The sequence below is a fragment of the Neopsephotus bourkii genome, unplaced genomic scaffold (assembly GCF_033783945.1).
Source record: "Neopsephotus bourkii isolate Nb327-2 ecotype Australia unplaced genomic scaffold, CSIRO-AGI_Nbou_v1 NB_168, whole genome shotgun sequence".
Lineage (NCBI taxonomy): Eukaryota > Metazoa > Chordata > Aves > Psittaciformes > Psittacidae > Neopsephotus > Neopsephotus bourkii.
This window is the reverse complement of record NW_026900684.1, coordinates 12,519,606-12,535,231: the sequence shown is the minus strand read 5'-3', so window position 1 is coordinate 12,535,231 and position 15,626 is coordinate 12,519,606. Positions and strand designations below refer to the sequence as shown.

At 37.3% G+C, this 15,626-nt stretch overlaps 1 protein-coding gene across 3 annotated transcripts in view; it reads left to right on the top strand.

Moving 5' to 3' along the window:
• Window positions 1–15,626, top strand: part of TLL1 (tolloid like 1) — a 134,181-nt gene that overhangs the window by 106,690 nt on the left and 11,865 nt on the right. For all 3 annotated transcript variants that reach the window (XM_061373068.1, XM_061373077.1, XM_061373087.1), the window contains 5 exons: window positions 343–468; window positions 3,852–4,012; window positions 6,966–7,146; window positions 13,041–13,166; window positions 14,588–14,715. In XM_061373068.1, the coding sequence (XP_061229052.1) occupies window positions 343–468; window positions 3,852–4,012; window positions 6,966–7,146; window positions 13,041–13,166; window positions 14,588–14,715 (722 nt within the window). The remainder of the gene's footprint in view (window positions 1–342; window positions 469–3,851; window positions 4,013–6,965; window positions 7,147–13,040; window positions 13,167–14,587; window positions 14,716–15,626) is intronic.

The following is a 15,626-nucleotide window of genomic DNA, read 5'->3' as shown; positions in this document are numbered from 1 at the left end:
TGTGGATTTTCAGTCTTTCTTTCAATACTTTATGCAACCTTTAGATTATGGTGCTTCGATTACTGCATGCTGCCCACAAAGTGCTTATAAATTAGGTCTGCATCTGTCAGTAGGTATTGTACAAAACCCCACCCAAACCTCAGAAAAGACATTTTGTTTTTTATTTTATCCATTGAAGATCTCCTTAGCATTTGAAAATCCTCTAGTCAGCAACTGCAGTGTGTTATGTAGTGTACCTTATAATGGCATGCATGCAGCTTTCTGAGTTAATACTGATCCAGGAATTACAGCTGAGGAAGGTAATTATTTAACACATTTTTGTGTTCTTCCCTGTCTTGGCAGAGGAAGATGAATGTGCCAAACCTGACAATGGTGGCTGTGAGCAGCGCTGTGTAAATACTCTGGGCAGTTACCAGTGCGCCTGTGATCCTGGTTATGAACTCGGTCCTGACAAAAAGAGCTGTGAAGGTACAGTGTGTTGCTGTTTTATGGGCTCCTAAACCTCACAGAGAGCCATTGCTGAATGGAATGCTATACTTTTCATATGCTCTGTCCTAGCAGTGTGAGATCTGTGGGACCCAACCTGGAAAACCAGTGATCCCCTTTAAGTAATGGTGCCAAAGTCATGTCTGTCCACAGCAGTCGTGTTCCTCGGATGTTTGTCACTAATTTAGCTTGACAGGCTTTGCTGTTAGTCTATCAGGAGTGATGCAAAACCGGACCTTGTACCTTCCTAAACCACTTATTACATTATTCATACTCACTAAAGCAAAGTCTCCCACCACGCATAAGGAGACAATTATCAGCAGAGCAATGTGCTACTGTCTCTGAATTTAACAATCCCTCTGAGCACCTCTAATTGGGGTGGGACTGGGGAGCTGGCAGGTTTAAAGTGCAGGATCCTTTAATCTAGGTCAAAGCTCATAGGTATCCTCCCCAGTCCGTCAGACTGTGGAGTTTCTTTGCTGGAAACAAATTCTACTTTTCAGGGTGAGCAAAGCATGTTCAAATAATCACGTGGAGAAATAAAAACCTGGTAAGTGGAAGTTGTGTAAACATAGGGTTAGACTGAGATAAGCTTTTGTATTCTCTACATATTTCATATCAAAGGAAAGAAGCAAAATCTCTTGATTATTGTGCATCAATTATTGTTTTTTAAATAATAAACATCAATAAATTCAGAGATAACACAGATAATTCTTATTTCAGTTCATCTGTTTGAATAGTGAATTTTTCTCTCCTCTCCTCTCCTCTCCTCTCCTCTCCTCTCCTCTCTTCTCTCCTCTCCTCTCCTCTCCTCTCCTCTCCTCTCCTCTCCTCTCCTCTCCTCTCCTCTCCTCTCCTCTCTCCTCTCCTCTCCTCTCCTCTCCTCTCCTCTCCTCTCCTCTCCTCTCCTCTCCTCTCCTCTCCTCTCCTCTCCTCTCCTCTCCTCTCCTCTCCTCCCCTCCCTCCCCCTCCCCCTCCCCTCCCCTCCCCTCCCCTCCCTCTCCTCCCCTCCCCTCCCCTCCCCTCTCCTCCCTCTCCTCCCCTCTCCTCCCCTCTCCTCCCCTTCCTCCCTTCCTCCCTTCCTCCCTTCCTCCCTTCCTCCCTTCCTCCCTTCCTCCCTTCCTCCCTTCCTCTCTTCTTTTTTTTCTCTTCTTTTCTCTTCTCGTCTTTTCTCTTTCCCTCTTTCTCTCTTTCTCTCTTTCTTTATTTCTTTTTTTCTGTTCTTTTTTTCTTTCTTTTCTTTTTACTTTCTTTCTCCTTCTCCTCTCTTTTTCTTTTTCACTTTCCCTTTCCCTTTGTTTTCTTTTCCATTTTTTCTTTCATTTCTTTTTTCTTTTTTTCTTGTTTCTTTTTTCTCTTTTTCTTTTTGTCTTTTTCTTCTTTTCTTTTTCTTTTCCACTAGCTTTAATTCATGATTTGTCACAATTTGGGGTAGTTTTATTCTGTTTCTTTTCACTTTTTGTTCTTTTGATTTTGGCTTTGTGGACTTGGACATAGACTATGGGCATGTTAGATTGTGATTCTCATCAAGGTGGGTTTTTTTGTTGGTGTTGTTCCCCCCAGCTTTAGTAATGACCACTTTGGGGAGCAAAAAAAATATTTAGACATCTGAATGTTAGTCAGGATGCAGAAAATAAGGTTAATCCAAGGTGGGACCATGAAGGCAGAGGTTTGATCTCTGGGTCTTTGATCATCAGCCCAAATTTATGTAAAGAATTTGATTTAGTCTGCCTGCTGACCTGAGTCAGAGTATTAGGGAAGATTATTAGTCTTTCAGAAAACTCTTCCTGCTTCCAAACAGAAAAGCAACTCTGGCAAAAGAAGCAACTCAGAGTAGTGCAGTGTGGAGCAAAAAACATGACCTATCCCTAAAAGCATGTATGTTCCATGTGACATGGATGTAGATACTACTTGGGACTGCTGAGTTAAAATCACTGTGTTATCACAGTGAGCATTGGATCCCAGTTATAATTTGGTCTCTTGAGGGGTGACCTAGCTGTATTAATTCATGCATGATACCAGGGTAGAAGCTTCCAACTCAGAAACTCCACCCGATACATCTCTGCAGTCTAATCTTTGTGCTAATCCAAATCTCCCCCACTGAAAGAGTATTAAGAAGCTTAAAGATTATTTTTTTCCCCCATGTTTCTACATTTCATGCCATTGCCTCAAGGAACAATGGAGTGACACTGAAAAGCAGAGATTGAAATCAAACAATAGCCATCCTGACCTAGACTGGATCATTTGGGGATATATCTTGTGTCATTGGAATGCAGTTTCTAGTGCCTGGCCCTTTTTTGGTATACTGAGTCATGACCTCGTACCCCGTTTGGGTTACCTTTGTGTGTACACTAAGAAGCCTTCTCACAGGAAGGCGGGGAAGCCTAGTGCCAGAAGGAAGACTCGTATGTGTCTGAGGTGGCCAAATGAGCCCTGAAACTGGAGAGTTCTCCCAGGTGTTTTGGATAAAGTGTCTGTAGTGTGAGAGGCACACAACTAGACAGGAATAGCCAGTTTGTAAAGCATTCAGTGTTAGCACAGAACAGGTGGGAAAAGGTGGAGTTTTCCCTCACCTGAGCTCTTTAAAAAGAGATTTGTGGATGATTTCCAGTGCTGTCACAGTGCTGTGATAGTATCAATGCAGCAGAGTGTGATCAAGAAACCTTGCAAATCCCATTACTCTCCTTTAAAAATAAAAATTCCTCAGATGGAAAAAAAATGTTTACTCTTTGCATTCACAAACATAATACAGTCTTGTTCCGTGGTACAAAGGTGACTACTTGGCATATACTTAGAAATAGCAAGTATTTTTATTATTACTTGAACACCCATACTTCAGCAAAAGTAATTGTGACTGAAGAGTATGTGATTGCTATCCCAAAGAAGTGACCCTATCTACTAGGTTATGGGAGGGATATACAGCTGTGTGAGCTGAGATAGGTACAGCTGATTCTGGATCAATAATCAAGGAGAGAAGCAGGGGAAATGTGAAGCTCATCTCAAGTAGCCCGTCTGTCAGAAGAGGGGTGGTCAAGGTCCTGGGGAGGGTGGTAGGGTCAGAGGACTTGCATGGGAAAGGCTGTGAGAGAATAACCAGAGTCTCTGGAGGGAAGGGAAAATAATGAATATGATAACGCCTTGTGTAGTCCTGAAACTTATCTCTGCTCGCAAACCTGCAAGCTGTTCAAGATAGGAGCTGTCTCTTTCTCTTTGTTTGCACCAAGTATGATAAAACAAGATTCTGATTACTCTGTCCGGGCATTACAGCAGTATAAGTAATGAGAGGTTTGAATCTTCTTAGTATGCTTCTGTTTATAGTAAAACACAGTTTCAGTCAAATAATGCTCTCCCCTTTAATTTTACAGCTGCTTGTGGAGGACTCCTGACAAAGCTAAATGGGACTATAACCACACCAGGGTGGCCCAAAGAGTATCCTCCAAACAAAAACTGTGTGTGGCAGGTGGTTGCCCCAACGCAATACCGAATTTCAATGAAGTTTGAGTTTTTTGAGTTAGAGGGGAATGAAGTAAGTAACCGTGAGCAAAAAGCTGCACAATCTGTTACACACTAAACAATTTCACGAGCTTTCAAAATAGATATTGCCTTATAAAACACTTGCTGACCTTTCATATGCTGACAATAACCACAGATATTCTTGTTTTCGTTTTGGGACTGTTTCTGGATTATTTCAAAACAAACATGGAGAGAATAGCTCTCTTTTACATATCATCTAAATGTATATGTATTACAAGAAATTTAAAAGTAATGTTCTCTGCTGAGTCTCAGCTGACTTTTTTTATCAACAAAGTAAAACAGAGCAAATGGCTGAGACATATTGGAAAGAATTCAACAGAAGAAAATCTGGAGAAACCAAATCATCTTTACAGAGTATGACTACAAAGAATACACATAAGCTGTGGTTAGTGATGGAGTGAGGGAGCATTTAAATCACTTACAAGTATCTCATGGAGGGGAAAATTTTAAAAGGAGCAGAACCAGAAATAAGGCATAAAAGAGGAGCAGCAATGTTTGAGCTGGGTAGCCCCTGGAGGCATGGGGGATATCTTCCCCAAGTGGAGAAGGGCAGAACCCTCCATGTGGCAAGGGCTGCTCTATAGTTATAAACTAAGTAGTGGGGGATGCAGTGTTTCAGGGGTGAGAATCAGTATATGGGTGTCAACATCGACTTTTCAGCCTCTGTTCTTCCTAGACACTGCTCAGTCATACCATTGAGTTCCCCTGCCACAATGTAGCCTAATGTACTGTAGCCATGGAGTTGATCTGGATGCTCTTCACATGGTATTAAGAACCCAAATCCCAGGACATTATTGCTGACTAAACAAATTTGTAGCAACATGTTTGATACAAGGATGGGCCATGTTTGGGGCATAAGATCTGAAATGGAAAAAGCTAGAGTTTAATTTGTAACTAAGAAACAACCCAGCCATAGCTTCTCAAAAGTATCTCAAAATTACTTGCAGAAGCAGCAATGTGAGATCTTAATTTTTATTTCTTTTTCTTTTTAATAATTTGGGGTAGGTTTTAAAGTCCATGAAATTCCAATTTTTAATGATTTATATGTTACACTCATCATTTGTTAACATTATTACAAGAAAAGTGTAATAAAACCTTACAAATCCCAAAGAATTAAAATTTAATTACCATTTGAACAAACCAGAGCATGTTTTTTCCTTCACTTTCTTGGTACTTAAGCCAGATTTTCAAGGAAGACACCTGGAGTGTATGAAGTTAAATCGGTTTTCTAAGGTTGTACTCATATGACACATAACTTAAGCAGATACGAAAAATACATACTTAATGGTTTTGAATATTTAAAACTTTGGTTTGATCCTCTCCTCTGCTACTAAATCTCAGCTTTATACTATTAAATATTAGTACTAAGAATGGTACCTTTGGAAATCAGAAGTAACATAAAGTATCTGGAACATTCTAACATAGTGTCTGAGTGCAGGCATAAAATGTATACATTCAGCAAATGCTTTAATTATTTTTTTATAGGAGCTCCACTTAGAATAAGTTGAGTATGTCTTTTCCAATATTACCATTTTAATATTTTTCATTTTACCATTTCAATTTCAACTTAACTGTAAATTTTTTAAAATGTAGTGTAGTATGAAGGAAGTTAGATTGATCTGAAATTACATTTCATTTCTAATCTAAAGATATAAAACCATCCAAATTCACCACTGATGTTTTGCTGAAATTGTTTGGATTTATTAATGTTGTCAACTATATTTGAAAATCACCTGCATTAGTATGAATTTATCTTACAATTAATGTAAATCAGCGTGTGGCAGGAACTCAAGTTTTATGAGTCTGTGTTCTTTATATTGTATAAAAGTAGCTTCAAGTGAATTAGTCACTTTCCAACTCTGCAATGTGATTTTTTTCCAGTAGCAATATTTAATCTACATCTATATTATATTAAAAACAATTGGGAATATTGAAAATCATTTTATAGGGAGAGAGAGCAACCAGGGCCAAAAGAGTCTTTTCAATAGTTCCCTTCCAGTTCCCCTGACATTTCTTTTTTGGCTAGAAATTATGATACATCCAATACAACTTGGATTTTATGGATTTTTTTGGATTTTATGAACAGTCTAAGCTCTGTGTGAATCCTCCTGGCCGCTGGTTTCTTGTAAGATATTAATTGCAAACAACTGGGACATTTTTGATTAAATGATTGGTAGTTGAGACTAAGAAGCTTAGAAGTTTTGGGTGGAAGGCTTTAGGTCGACCAAGGGATTATGCACTGAAAGTATTACCACAAGTAGCAGGTCTTGCATAAGGCTTTTTATTACATTATTTTAGTTTATTTCTTACCTTTTAATGGAAATGTCATGAATCACAGCATCAGCCTTCCAAACTGTAGCTTTGCTACTGTTAAAGAAAGGTGGATGGGTTTAGAGTGCAGATGGATATATTTGTCAATAGATGGATATGTCTTAAGTATGTTATGGTAAAAACTTATCTTGTGTGTTTCTAAGTGAAAATTTAAAAAATTAAAAAAATAATAATCTATGAGATGCAAGTAGTAGAAGGTTTGTAAGTTCTGGGTAGGCGGCTTATAGCACAAAGGCAGTTATAACTTTTAGGGTTAATATTTCTAAATTTTAATCTAATGTTGCTGGAATTTTTATTTTTTAGGCTAAATGGAAGTGCTGCGAGCATCTTGAGATTTAAATACTAAACACAGATTAGTGTCTATCAAAATACATTTCTGAATGTAATGCGTAGTGTAACCATGCCTTAGTGACCTTAAAATATTCTTACACAAATCAGTGAATGTTTGCAAACATTTACAAATGTTTTCAGTGTCAGGAAATAGTGGAAAAAAAAATAAAAGCCAAAACCTATTAATCTATTATTTAGCAGTATACACCAATCAGAGTTCTTACATTTGTAAACAACTTCATGCTTTTCTTTTGATTGGGGAAAAATATTTTTCTTTTTCTCAGGTTTGCAAATACGATTACGTGGAGATTCGTAGTGGCCTTTCTTCTGATTCTAAATTACATGGTAAATTCTGTGGTACAGAAGTGCCTGAAGTTATCACTTCTCAGTACAACAACATGCGAATTGAGTTCAGATCTGACAACACTGTGTCAAAAAAAGGCTTCAAAGCACACTTCTTCTCAGGTATAAAAATTAATCTTGTGTACCTGTGAGTGTAACTGACTAGGTAGAGTGAATACTCTATTTTGGTATGAAAGTGAGTGGCTTTTTCCTTTATACTTACCCTGGTAGCTTTGAATTTGTTTTATTTGTACAAGCATAAACAATTCTTCTGTCTTAAAATACTGTTCTGAATTGTAATTTCTTTTATCCCTTTTTTTTTGCCATTTCTTCCAATCCCAGTTGTAATGTGATATGAATTATGTACTGTATACACTTGTATTTTTTATTCACTCTTCTCTCTTAATATACTGCATTAGTTCTGAGATTACCACTTTGTGCTACACATTTGTTTAACATTATGGGTGCTTTCTTGCCAAACTTTGCACTCCTTAATGTTTTGCAGAAGACCAGAGTTTAAGACTTTGTTCTTACAAAAATATGTCTTTTTAGTTATGAGTGTAATTTCAGTGAGGCAGATCAGAGAGATGGAAGTTTACATCATCTGAGGCCATGTATCATTGAATAAAGTTAGAAGTGAAGCTGAAGATGTGAGGAAGTATTTGCACAACAGTAGCCTCCGCAATTACCCATTAAGACTAAATTATAATAATCTGCCTGTGGCAGGATACCACCTAGTATTAGTAGTGGAATTTTGCTTAGTGTTTTTCTTGTGTGTTTACACACACATACACAAATGCATGTGTTATCTTGTATAAAACCACACCACAAAACAGTTTTGTCAGCCCACCTCCTCAAAATGGAAGTCAACCAGAAGCATTTGGAATTTGAATTCTGCCTCAGGTTTTTTGATAGCCATTAAAAATCGGAATCTGGAGAGTCCTGATTATGTTTACCATGTAGCAAATTGTATTACCCGGCATCGTTACTAGAGTTTGTTTGCTAAAATATTTTATCAAAACTGAAATGAAATGGTATTTCACTGGTTAGCTTTAAGAACTGATAACTTATCTATTACCAAGTAATATGAATCAGAATATTGTATAGGTCATATGGTCTGTAAAGTGAGGAAAAGAATTGTCAAGACAAACAGTTCAGACATTTAGAATAGCTTAACTCTTCTAAAGCATATTATTTTTTTTTCTAGTAATTACGTTTCTCTGGTCATAGTCTTTCAAATCCATCTTTACATATAGTAATGCTTTTTACTTTTGATTTTATGTGTTACATTATCAAGAAGCTTTTGAGGTTTACTTGTTATTTGTAGTAAATATGTGTATGCACACAACAGAGCTTCCTCCTAGAAACACCTACACAGCTAGTCATTTCATGTAGGCCTGTTAGTGCCAGCAGGAATTGTCACTTATTTTGACTTTTTACAAGAATAAGTATTGACATGTTCCAGTTCTAAAAATGGTCTGCAAATTAAGATTGTTATGTATTTTCAGGATCTATACTGCTATGCTGGATAAGATTGATGATGACAGGTTTATAATTTGTATGAGCTCTGTAGTTCAGAAGTGTTGTTTTTTTCTTGTGGACATGCTGAACATTTACACATTTATAGTCAGTTAAAGTTTGGTTTTCTTAGCTCATTTTCACAGATGGGTTCAGATACTTTGACTATTATTTTTGTGCTTTCTCAATTCTCTTCCAGTTGTTGACCATTTCTGGCAGATTCAATTCTTCTGTGTTATTTGGTTTTCCCCTTTTGACAGTATTTCCTGATTAAAATAGAAACTTTGTAATCATTGGGACAAACTTTTGAACCTAAAGTATCTAAAAAGAAGTTGTCATCTCTAAATAATTCATGGCACAAAACTCTCATGGCTGTCAGAAAACTCATTCATTTTTTTACCCCCGAATCCCTTAGTACAGACATAAGATGCTATTGGTTTGTCAATGAAGAACGGACTTGAGACTTCAAATGTTTTGACTATTGGGAGTTGATAACTGATCAATTTTCAGCTGATGAAGTGGGATTTTTTCCCTATTTATGTACTTGCCTTCAGAATACAATCAGAGTACGATACTTCTAGAATTATATCTGTGGAGAAATGCTTAGTGCTACTGTCAAATACTTGCTGGAAGGCATTTAACAGTTTTATTAATTAAATCACAATAGGAATACGTGTAATAATTTGGTTATAAAGACATGTACAATGAAAAAAATCAGGGATTAGTAAAACACTGCATCTTGAAGTCTGTTTACCAGTAAAGGACATATGCAATCCACAGCAAGAGAGACAGGTGGGTACGTCAGATTAGTTTTAATATTAGAACTGTAATGTGTTCCTCAAGTACAGCCAAAGAACTTCTTTTTGTACAACTCCTTTGGGTGAAGAATTCTGCACCCAGAGCTATAGTTGAGAAAGCATGGCCCAGCTCCAGCTCAGAAGACAGAAAGCATTTTTTGGGTGATTGGAATCCACTGTGATAAACTGTGAAAGCAAACAGTGACATAGGGCAACAGATGACCTGCCTTAGGAAGGTATTTATGTTGCTGTAAGACAACATTAATTAAATTTTTGGCTGTAAAATGGTGTTAACAGCCAGACAGGTGCTACTGGAAAGTGAGAAAAACTTTTTTATTCAACATTCTGTAAAATTTACATTTGATGGGACAGTTCTGAGGGAAGCTCAGTTGGGAGCCATTGGAGGGATCTCTCTAATCTTTAGAGACACGTTTGTATATTTATCATCAAGTTTCTTGGGTAAAGAGAAGCAATAAGGGAGTCATGTTATATTATTTTTTTTTATTTAAATATTTTATTTTGGAATTAGATATTAGGCTTCTAAAGTGAAAATTTGCAGTAATTAGGTTTTTATTCTTTCTTTCTTCTGCCATCCCTTAACTCTCTCCTGCTCTGTTACAAGACAGTAAACTATTGGAGTCTGCTTGGCCCATAAAATGACTCCATGAATTTACATTAGGGTGAAAAAAAAGATAACAGTATTATATTATTTTTTACCCTGTGATGTTTCCAAGAAGATAGATTAATGATTTCTTTAAATCAGTCTTTGTATAGTGGTATGATTAATACCCACTGATAACATCACTAAACTGCCTCCACTTATCATAAGTTTTAGAGTTACTCCAGTGTTTTAAATAAACGTGAGTCTAAACATGATAATTCAAAGCATACATTGTGTTTGTTGTAATATAGGAAAAAGGTTTGTTGGAACATAGATTTTTTTGGGTGATGATTCATTGAGCAGTTAAAATGAGAAAGCTAGAATGTTTCTAGCCTTGAGCAAGTTTGTTTTAGAGCAGAAACTCATTTCTGGTGCCATCCTGGTACATTTTTTTCCACAGACAAGAAAGCTGCCTGCAAAGAGAAAATTTTTGTTTTTGAATCTTGCAAGGACTTGGTACAGGTCCCTTCAGGCCGAGTACGTATTATTCACAGACTGGTGGCCTCTGAGGGTCTCAGAGGTACGACTATTTGTCCTCTGAATGATTCAATCTAACATTTTATTGAGAATGGAACTTTCACTCTTCTGAGTACTAAAATGAGGAAAGAAAGTATCCATTCAAAACTGGGAGACGCATTTCCATCTGCCAGCCTAACAAATGGCTTTGTTTTTACATGGCAAGACATTTGTTCCTATAACTAATACAGACTAATTGGGGTTTTTTCATGAATTTTGAAACTGGGGGATCAATTTGACAGAAAGTCTGTTCTGAATTATGAAGTGTGATGAAGGCTTGTTCAACAGTTGCATCCTTGATTAACCATGCACAAGCAATTATTGTAGTTCAAATTCAGAAAGCTTCTCCTTTCTACCTTCTGTCCATTGTTGTATCTCTGAGAAGGTCCAACATGGAACTGTTTGCTTATGCGCTTGTCTCTTAACAGATTATACAATAAAAGCTTATTTAATGTTAAAATACTTTTCAGTATTTTCACACAGTTTGGTTGAAGATGAAAATGGACAGGGGTTTTTAGAATTTGTGTACCTACTCTGTACTTGGAAACCTAACTTGAATGCATTTTGAGCTTGCCTTCCATTTAGTTTGCTATTTTGGTAGAAAGCTACAAACTAATGCTTAGATGGGGAAATATTGAAGAGTTTTGTTTGTATTGTATCTAATATCTCATTTGCTTGTTACTATTCTTCATTTGCAACATGGAATTAATTTATGAGAGTGCTTGCTTTTGCAAAGATAAAAATATTGTAACTTTTGTTTTAAATGAAATGGATTTACTATCTCAGTTTGAGATTTGCATTGCATGGGGCATAAACAGTGTATCATGGAGCTTTCATGCTTCTTTCATCATCAAAATGACAACTAGTATAAGCCTTTGGATGTATGATTCTGGAAGCTACCAATGTTTTTGGCTGCTTCTTAACCTTCAAGCCTGTTCGCATCTGCAGAAAGCTTTCAAAAGCTTTCAACACAAACAGATTTGAGATTTACAGGACAAAACGCAGTGGATGCTTGTGTTTGACTTGCAAAATTTATCTGTAAATGTACATTATCATCATGTATTATAAGTAGGAACTGATTTTTATAGAAAGACCTGCAAGTCAACAGGTCAAGTGTTGCAAATGCTTTGGCAGATAAAGCTGATGTGTATGCATTTATAATGTAAACTTCCATTGTCATGTTACTAAATATGAGCATAAGTAAGGGCAGGGGAAAAAAATGCATGAGTAAGACAATGAAAAGAGACTTAAATTATCCATAGTGGCTTGTAATCTATAGAAATTCTTACTGTGCTGACTAAAGTCTGAAACACTGCATGTTACTGTGTTCAGAGATAACACTCGCTGCTTTTCAAGGTACATGAGGCAGAAGGGGGTGAGTGCTCTGCATTCCAGCCCTGCAGCAGCTGGACCTCTGGGATGTCCACAGTTCAGGCCCTTTTTCCTCCGTTTTTTTTCATGTTGAAATAAGACGTTGTAAGACACAGTGTTTTAAATTGTGTTTATGTGTGCATGTATATATATATATATATAGGCATATATTTTTCCATTTCAGGATTTATGTCTATGTCTATACATATATAGAGAGGTATGTACATGTGCATACATATACACATGTATATGTATATGTCAGGAGCAGTCTGCCTCTTTCAAATGGGCCAGCCTCGCCTCAAATGACAACAGCTGAATGACATAGAAGGGTGGCAGCTGAGGCCTCTTGCTAGAATGACAGCTTGTTAATCTAGTTTGGCTTCTGTCCATGCAATGAATTTGTAACTGTTTAATGGAGGTCATGTTTCCTCCCCGACTCTGCTTTATTTCTAACACACTAAAAAGCTCTTTTGAATGATTATATCTTAATAAACAGAACTGCATGCTGTATTGTACATCTCCTTGAAATAACTAATGCCAATTTCTTTTGTATGTTTTTCAATGAAATGCTTTCTTTTGTGATGTTCTGTACTGTCCAGATTCGTTAAAAGTAAAGCACACTGTCACTCTGCTGGGAAAAAAAATCAGCTTATTAAAGAAGTTTATGTTAAATCCTTTTTTTCTTAGTGCAGCTTGAAGCATTTTTTGGCTTACATATTCCTTTTGACATACCATCATTAAATTGTGGAATTTGCATTAAGTTGGAACTGTGTTGTCCATAGATTACATCTCTGTTGCTAACTGAAATAAAGCTTTGGATGGGATATTTATGATTTTTTTTACCAGCTAGATCACTTGAAATAGCAAACACTGGTAACTGTCTTACATCCTTTGATTTAGCTTGTTTGTTCCTCTCTCTCAGGAACTACCCCTCATTTCCTAGAAAGATGAGTCAAGCTGTTTGTACCATGATGCAAGGCTTTAGGCTGAGCAATGAGTGGCTAGAACTTAGGTACCATGAAACTGCCACATTAAGAAGACTCATTGTGCCTTAGCTACCCTTTTCTTGAAACACTGTGCTCTACCTTTTCTCTCTTTGGTAATGAGGACTATGCTAGCTTGATGCTCACCCAACCTTGTTGTATATTTCTCAGACAAGGATGAGTGTTCGAAGGACAATGGTGGCTGCCAGCATGAGTGCATCAACACGGTAGGAAGCTATGTTTGCCAGTGCCGAAATGGATTTGTGCTACATGAAAACAAACATGACTGCAAGGAGGGTGAGTAGTAAGGTATTTGAACAATTAATTATACAACTGTTTTCAGAAAACTCCCTGCAGCTCTCCTTCCAAAGAAAAGAAAGGAAGGAAAATCATCTTGGTAACAGGGGTTTAGACATTTGGGCTTAAACGCTCCTTTGCCCTCCCTTTCCCATCCCCTCCATCCCAGCATTTGTGTGTGGCTGAGTTTGAGGTCCACAAGAATGCAGTTTGGAAAACTTGGGATCATTGGCAGGGAGTGCTATTTTTAATAGTTCTGTGAAGTGTAGAACATTTAAAGCTGTGATAAATGCTGAATAAAACACTGGGAAAGAGTTTCTGGAGAGAAGCCTGGTAAACTTGTCATTTGCTCCTATCAGTAGTAGTTAGTTTCCTTGCAGTCACGTTGAAACTATCTGCCCTTTCTGAGATTATTCTAGGGGACATATTTAGAGAATCCTAATTCCAGTCAAGTCCCTGTGCAACTTCCTTCCTATTACCTGTCTCAAGGTGTGGCTACCTCCAAAAAAGCAGCAGGCTTTGCAGTTTAGGTAGAATTAAATTATCTGCTAATGAAACTCAAGCATGCAATATCATGTGAGCTGCTGCAGTTTCTCAAGGCTGTATTCTAACACAGATTTAATTTGCGAGTAAAGATATGCCCTTTGTGAATCATTTGCATTTTCACTGGTGTTGAAATTATGCTCGTCTGCTTTAAAAGATTCCTGTTGAATAATTCTCTGATGTTTATAAAGGAATTTGAGATTATTACACTAGATGCAAAAATTAGTTTTCTTTCTTGCCTTCTTTAAGTTTTATTTGTTTGTATTTATTCACAGAGATGCACTTCTAATGATGCAGTTAGGGAGTGAACGGCTAAGCTGTTCTTGTTTAGCCTTAGCTATTCTCTACTGGTATATATGTCCCTAAAAACTGTGTTTTAGAAATCAGAATGATTGCTCTGTATCTGCAGTATGAAAATTAGTGAGAAGAGATTAAAATAAATTGTTCAAGAAATACCATTTGATGCTGGAGTAGAAAGATTGCTCATATGGGTTTTCATACTTACTTGTATGTAGAATAGCAGGAATGGCAAAATATTTTATTATGGTTTAACACTTATGTTCATTCCTACATAATTTTTTCAAAAAAAAAAAAAAAAAAATAAAAGCACCACTTATTGTAAATAACAGTATATGTTTCACAGTAGTCAGTAAACAGGTTAGTTTAGTTAGTTGTTAGTTGAAACTAACCCAGGTTAGTTGGGTTAGTTTCCATAAAGTGCCAAAGGGGAAGAACACGATTGTGCATGCAAAAGAGAGTGCTTAGGTGTCTTCCTAAAAATCCTTTCTGTTCCATGGGTTCGCTGACAAAACAGGGTATTTTCTGGCTACCTCTGAATCAAACCCCCAGACTAACTGATACTATCATTGTTGGCGCAGCTGAGTGTGAACAGAAGATCCATAGTCCCAATGGCATCATCACGAGTCCCAACTGGCCTGACAAGTATCCCAGCAGAAAGGAGTGCACATGGGAAATCAGTGCTACCCCAGGGCAGAGGGTCAAGTTGGTGCGTATCTGCTTACCCTTCCTTTCTCTCTTTTGTTCCATCAAATCTGCTTCTCAAATGACTGTTGCTAAACTTTACTATCAGTTTGCAGCCCAGAGGTAAACTGTTTTAAAAGCCTGCTGACTCTTGTCCATTCCTGGCCAACTGGGGCTACTCAATATCATAGAGCTGTGAATTGAAGTTTGTGGTGGTTGTAAATACTCTGGACAGCAAAGGGCAGGAATACTTTCCTCCTTTCAAGCTCTACTGTATCATTGTTGCGATTCATAAAATTTGCATAAAGCTTTGACAAATGTGGCAGGGGCTATTTATGCAAACTCCAGCATATAGAATAAGCAAAATTAGAAGTTATGAACAGTCCTCTTCACATATCTTTTGCATTTCTTTTTGAGGAGGAAAAGAAGATACAAAACCCAAGAATCTGGACTTTTCATTTTAAAGTGGCTCCAAATTTTAACACATGTATAAAAGCTGTCCAAGTAGTCATAAGTGACCTTTGTGTCCAGCTGGCTGAGAACAGTTCTGGTGCCTGAAGACAGGCTAGTATAGCTTAGGGACCTTTGCAGTTCCGTTGAGGTTACACAGCTTCTGTACAAAGCTGAAGGTACAGACCTGTCCAGGGGGCTTTTCTGCTTTGAGTTCAGCCCCAGTGTTCCTTCAGGCAAACTACTCAGGGGATAGCCACAACAAAAGCTGGCCTTAAATATTTTAAAATCTGATAAATTGAGTTCACATATATTTTAGAGCAAATAAACTGAAGAAGAGAGGTGTTTGCTTTAGAGAGAAAGAAGTGCTGATATGGGATTGTGTATTGGTTCCTGTTCACCAGAATTTAAATGGTTAAACTATTCTGGGGGATGTGGGGGTGGCAGAAGACAAGTTGTGTGCATACTCTGCCCATTTAAAGGGTG